The sequence below is a fragment of the Triticum aestivum genome, chromosome 1A, assembly GCF_018294505.1.
Source record: "Triticum aestivum cultivar Chinese Spring chromosome 1A, IWGSC CS RefSeq v2.1, whole genome shotgun sequence".
NCBI lineage: Eukaryota > Viridiplantae > Streptophyta > Magnoliopsida > Poales > Poaceae > Triticum > Triticum aestivum.
In genome coordinates, this window is record NC_057794.1 from 97,417,367 (window position 1) to 97,423,727 (window position 6,361).

Genomic DNA, 6,361 nt, shown 5'->3' on the forward strand with positions numbered 1-6,361 from the left:
GATGAGTTCTGGCAGCACGACGGCGTGGTGACGGTGTTGGTGAAGAACAATCTCCGCAGGACTTCGCCTAAGCACTACGAAAACTATTACGGAGGATAAACTAGAGAGGACGGAGTTGCCGGCACATGGCTTGGTGTTTCTTGGTCTCTTTTGGGTGCTAGCCCTACCCCTCTATTTACATGTTGAGCCTTGGGGTCGAAACTTGGAGTAAAAGCCTCTACAAAGTCGGTTTCACCCGAAAGGCAAGAATCCTTCTCGGACTCCAGGGCCAGACGCCAGGGTTCCTGACGTCTGGACCCAGATGCCAGGGACCCTGGCGTCTGGCCCCTGGACTCCGCAAAACTTCCTTTTGCACTTTTCAAAAACTTTGTGGGCTTTCCCCTTTGGCCCAAATAAAGTGTTCTCGTATTCAAACATTTCGGAAAACATCCGGAACCCCATCCAGTGAATCTGAAACCCTTCTAGAGACCAAACATTATTATCACATGTATCAAACTTTATCTTCGGACCATTCTGGAGTTCCTCGTCATGTCTGTGATCTTATCCGGAACTCCGAACAACATTCGGTTACCAACATACATAACTCATAAATACTATATCGTCAATGAACGTTATGCGTGCGGACCATACGGGTTCGAGAACTATGTAGACATGACCGAGACACTTCTCTGGTCAATAACCAATAGCGGAACCTGGATGTCCATATTGGCTCCTACATATTCTATGAAGATCTTTATCGGTCGAACCACATAACGACATACGTTGTTCCCTTTGTCATCGGTATGTTACTTGCCCGAGATTCGTTCGTCGGTATCTCAATACCTAGTTCAATCTCGTTACCGGCAAGTCTCTTTACTCGTTCTGTAATGCATCATCCCGCAACTAACTCATTAGTTACATTGCTTGCAAGGCTTATAGTGATGTGCATTACCGAGAGGGCCCAGAGATACCTCTCCGACAATCAGAGTGACAAATCCTAATCTCGATCTATGCCAACTCAACAAGTACCATTGGAGACACCTGTAGAGCACCTTTATAATCATCCAGTTACGTTGTGATGTTTGGTAGCACACAAAGTGTTCCTCCGGTAATCGGGAGTTGCATAATCTCATAGTCATAGAAACATGTATAAGTCATGAAGAAAGCAATAGCAGTAAACTAAAACGATCAATTGCTAAGCTAACGGAATGGGTCAAGTCAATCACATCATTCTCCTAATGATGTGATACCGTTTATCAAATGACAACTCATGTCTATGGTTAGGAAACATAATCATATTTGATCAACGAGCTAGTCAAGTAGAGGCATACTAGTGACACTCTATCTATCTATGTATTCACACATGTATTATGTTTCCGGTTAATACAATTCTAGCATGAATAATAAACATTTATCATGATATAAGGAAATATAAATAATAACTTTATTATTGCCTCTAGGGCATATTTCCTTCAGCGATGATCACCTCGATGCAGTAGGGGTGGTTGGCGGCCGTCTACTGGCCGCTCTGGAGCACTCGTCGGAAGCTGCCGTGGCCGCCGTGGTACGTCGCCGCCGATCGTATCCTCTCTGCCACCGGCTACGACGGCGACAGCCAAATCTCCTCCAATCGACGGCAAAAGCGCGGGCGTGGTGGCGGCCATGTCGAGACGTGGTTTGGTATGGACGGCCGGGGGGTGCGCAGTGAGGAGGCGACCGGAGAATAGTGGCGGCGCCGGCGGCGGGGTGGGGCGGGGAGAGGGGGTGGAGGCGTTGGAAGCGAAGGGACTGCTAGTGTCCCCGACGGACGGGCCACATGGGGACAAGGTCGTGCGTTGAGCCCGTCTGCGCGATGTCCGTTTCACCCTAAATTCGGCGCAAGTTTAGACCAGGGATGGGTTAAAAACGGACGGAATTCAGACATTTATCCGTTTGAAGTCGCGCGTTGGGCCGCGCTATTCGTCCGTTTTATTTCAACCGGACGCACCCGAACAGAATGAGATCGCGCGCTGAAGTTGGCCTTAGGTCTCTTTCTTGAACAACATACTGTCCACACAAAAAAGACGAGAACATGTAAGTAGGTTTTCCACATGGAAAATCAGTTTATGATGAGGCGCAGAACAGAACGCCCACACATGCCAGCAGTTGGCCACCACCGGTCACCGGAGGCGTGGAATCTCCGCCGGGCTCCACGGAACCTGGAACTCGGTTACCCTGTCGTGGTGCCCTGTCCCACCGTCACCGTGTGAGGCAGGGAGGTTTGGTCCGACTTCAGCACGCACCTCCACCACAAAATCGTCGACCGGAATCATTTCCCCCGGATGAAACGAGATTACCCTTGGCCGGCACGCAGCAACCTCAGGCGAGCACACAACCGCGAGACGACTCCCGACTCCCGTCCTCCGCACGACGGCGCGGCCGCGAGAGATCCACAAGCTTCACGCGGTCGCTGCCACCTGCCCCGCGGCCCCGTCGGATAAATAAAACCACGCGAGCACCAGTCAGAAAAAAGCACCGGTCGGAAGCAAAGGCCAAACACCTACTACGTCAGTCAAGACGAGAAGCAAGTGCCAGAGGCAACCAGCCTCAGCGCGCACGCGCGTGCGTGTGTGGTGGTGGGAAGTTCGCAGCTTGGCTGTGGGGCTACAGCAGCGGCAGCGATGGCGGCGTCCGTGGCCACCTCCCCGGCCTGCACCCGGCTCATCCCCAGCAGCCCCCTCTCCGCCTCGGCTTACACGGCCGCGCCGTCCCTCGTTCGCCTGGCGGGGTCCTCCAGGCGCCTCCGCCGGGCCCTGCGCGTCTCGGCCGCGGCGGAGCCGGCCGACGCGCTGCCGGGGCCCGGGGCCGGCGATCTGGACGGGGTGGTGCCGGCGGGGCTGCTCGAGGAGCTGCCGGAGGGCCTCGCCTTCCAGGGCGACGTGGGCGGGGGGTTCGCCCCCGGCGGCGGCGGCGACGACGGCAACAAGATGCTCGACCGCGGCATCAACGCCGCCATCGTGCTCGGCGCCAGCACCTACGCGCTCACCAAGCTCCTCACCGTCGACCAGGACTACTGGCATGTAAGATTGATTTCAACCAGAAGTGCCTCTTTTGTTCTACTAATAGCTAGCCATAATCTCGATCGACTGGGGGTTCGTAATGGATGGATGATTAACCCTTGTTTCTCTTGATTGGATTTGGTTGGTGCAGGGGTGGACTATCTTTGAGATCCTGCGGTACATGCCGGAGCACAACTGGTCGGCGTACGAGGAGGCCCTCAAGGCCAACCCGGTTCTTGCCAAGATGATGATCAGTGGCGTCGTCTATTCCCTCGGCGACTGGATAGCCCAGGTGCCAATCCAATCCAATCCAATTCCCCCTCGCTGACTGATCCCCTTTCTGCTCCTGCGACAGCTAATTCGGTTCTTCTTGTTTGTGTTGCTCCTGCTTACTTACAGTGTTACGAAGGGAAGCCCATCTTCGAGTTTGACCGCACTCGTATGTTCAGGTCTGGCCTCGTAGGGTTCACCCTCCATGGATCCCTTTCGCACTACTACTACCATTTCTGCGAGGTACCCATTGTAATTCTTAGCCTGACTCGTACAAATTTGTGTGATGTTTGATGTGTAAACTGTCATGAATGCATTGACCTTCTTGCATCAGTCGTTGTTCCCGTTCAAGGATTGGTGGGCTGTGCCTGTCAAGGTTGCGTTTGATCAGACGGCTTGGTCTGCGCTGTGGAACAGCATCTACTTCGTCGCCCTGGGCTTCCTTCGCTGGGAATCTCCGTCCACCATATACAAAGAGCTCAAGGCCACCTTCTTCCCCATGCTTACTGTAAGCATCAGTCATCTTTTAAATTCTGAATTGTGCTTCTGTGGTTGTGCTAAACTAAGTATCTTTGGTGGAAAATGGACTGAATGTTGACGGCCTTAGTTTCATGGCCCCATTATTCAGTTAGAAAATGTAGAACATACAATAAGCTAATTAATACAACGATGAGATTGTGCTGGCATTTTGCTGCCTCAATCTTCAGGCTTTTTAGGCACACTAGCAACTGCAGACGTGTGTGAACGAGTGTAAATTTACTAAATAAGGCGCACATGCATCTAGTACATCATCGTGAAAGAATTTGGTCCGAGTTCGATGAGAGAAAATGGAAACAAACTGAAATATGGTTATTGATAGGATTAATTGTGGTGCTGTATAAGTATAAGAGTATTACATATGAGCTTTTTCCCATTTTATTTTTCTTGTTACTCGTTGTTACAAAGCTGGAAATGATGTTCTGAATTGTAAATTGCAGGCTGGGTGGAAACTGTGGCCATTTGCACACTTAATCACATACGGTGTGGTTCCTATCGAACAAAGACTTCTCTGGGTCGACTGTGTCGAATTAATCTGGGTCACTATCTTGTCAACGTAAGCCTCTGATCGTGCTTTTTCATATTTGATTTCACAAGAGTTACTCGTGCTACCAAACTTTATCATGCATGGAAGATTACTAAACTGTATCACCTTCTTGTTTGATAGTTACTCGAACGAGAAATCTGAAGCAAGGATCTTAGACGATTCCTCCACAACAGACACGCAGGTATATTGCATCAGAACTACTCCTAAACATATGAAGAAATCAGTTGAGCCTTGTCATCTCTGTCGTCGTACTGACAGCTGGAATTATCTTTCTTCTTTGCAGGACAACAACTTCAGATAGCACATACTTCATGGTTTTGCTGTTTTATAGATTGAAACAGCAGAAACTGCTCCGGCTTCGTTACGTTGGGATTGTATAAATTGTATGTACAGTTAGTTGCCAGCGCTGCGTGTGTAAAAAAAAATCCTTGCATCTATTGCAAGCAAATTGTGCTGGCCAAACAGAACCGAAAAAGAAATTGTCTCAAGGGAGATCAACTCCTGATGAAATATGAGTTGTGCAGCAACCATGATTTTGAGTCGCTTTTGGTGGTACCAAGGAATGCTTGATGAAACTATGCAATCATGCAAAAGAAGAAAAGAAAAAGGCAAGCAGCAAAACATGAGAAGTCTTAAACATTGGCAGATCTGTCTTTCCTAAATTGCATTTGATGGACATATGTCTGAACAAAGGAAGCGCGATGCGAGTATTATAGAACTGTAGAACACAGCTCTTAACCAACATTTTGATAGCAAAAAACAACTTTTTTTCTGCACAAGTAGAGAAGTAGAGATACTATAGCATTGTGTATGTATACCACCGTTCTCGGGCACCTCTTCCCACGAGTTAGCAGAAGAACGGGGGCACCTACCATCAGCAATTATCATTTAACACACCAGGAGCTCAAAAAACTTGCACCTGATATCGTTTCTAGGCAGAAACATGAGTTGCCTGGTTGTCGCCCTGCTTCACGGCTGGGTTCCATATGATTTGCTTCTTCTTTTTTGTCTTCTCTACATAACCCCTATCATCATATTTTATTTCATCCATAGTGCTATATTCATGGCTCACGCTCATGTATTACGTGAAAATTGAAAAAAGTTTGAAATTACTAAAGTATGAAACAATTGCTTGGCTTGTCATCGGGGTTGTACATGATAAAAGCATTCTTGTGTGACGAAAATAGAGCATGACCAAACTATATGACTTTGTAGGGATGAATTTTCTTTTGCCATGTTATTTTGAAAAGACATGATTGCTTAGTTAGTATGCTTGAAGTATTATTATTTTTATGTCAATATTAAAATTTTGTCTTCGAATCTGAACATTCATGCCACAATAAAGATAATTACATTGAGAATTATGCTAGGTAGCATTTCACATCAAAAATTCTGTTTTTTTATCATTTACCTACTCGAGGACGAGCAGGAGTTAAGTTTGGGGATGCTTGATACGTCTCCAACGTATCTATAATTTTTGATTGTTTAATGCTATTATATTATCTGTTTTGGATGTTAATGGGCTTATTTATACACTTTTATATTATTTTTGGGACTAACCTACTAACCCAAGGCCCAGTGCAAATTGCTGTTTTTTTTGCCTATTCAGTGTTTCGCAGAAAAAAATATCAAACGGAATCCAAACGGAATGAAACCTTCGGGAGAGTTATTTTTGGAACAAACTTGATCTAGAGGACTTGGAGTGGACGTCAAGAAATCAACGAGGAGGCCACGAGGCAGGGAAGCGCGCCTTGAAGGAAATATGCCCTAGAGGCAATAATAAAGTTGTTATTTATATTTCCTTATATCATGATAAATGTTTATTATTCATGCTAGAATTGTATTAACCGGAAACTTAGTACATGTGTGAATATATAGACAAACAGAGTGTCACTAGTATGCCTCTACTTGACTAGCTCGTTGAATCAAAGATGGTTAAGTTTCCTAGCCATAGACATGAGTTGTCATTTGATTAACGGGATCACATCAT

General features: G+C 47.1%; 1 protein-coding gene across 1 annotated transcript; it reads left to right on the forward strand.

Moving 5' to 3' along the window:
• Nucleotides 1-2,477: 2,477 nt before the first annotated feature.
• Nucleotides 2,478-4,901, forward strand: LOC123191968 (protein SYM1). Its single transcript, XM_044604486.1, has 7 exons — nt 2,478-3,038; nt 3,169-3,309; nt 3,417-3,530; nt 3,622-3,795; nt 4,265-4,380; nt 4,492-4,552; nt 4,655-4,901. Exons 1-7 carry the CDS (start codon nt 2,640-2,642, stop codon nt 4,670-4,672), a joined length of 1,023 nt encoding a protein of 340 aa, XP_044460421.1. The 5' UTR covers nt 2,478-2,639; the 3' UTR covers nt 4,673-4,901.
• The last annotated feature ends 1,460 nt before the right edge of the window (nt 4,902-6,361 follow it).

Coding starts and splice junctions, on each gene's coding strand:
- LOC123191968 (XM_044604486.1), top strand. CDS start 2,640: ATGGCGGCGTCCGTGGCCACCTCCCCGGCCTGCACCCGGCTCATCCCC. Junction 3,310..3,416: donor TCGGCGACTGGATAGCCCAG/GTGCCAATCCAA, acceptor GCTTACTTACAG/TGTTACGAAGGGAAGCCCAT. Junction 4,381..4,491: donor TGGGTCACTATCTTGTCAAC/GTAAGCCTCTGA, acceptor CTTGTTTGATAG/TTACTCGAACGAGAAATCTG.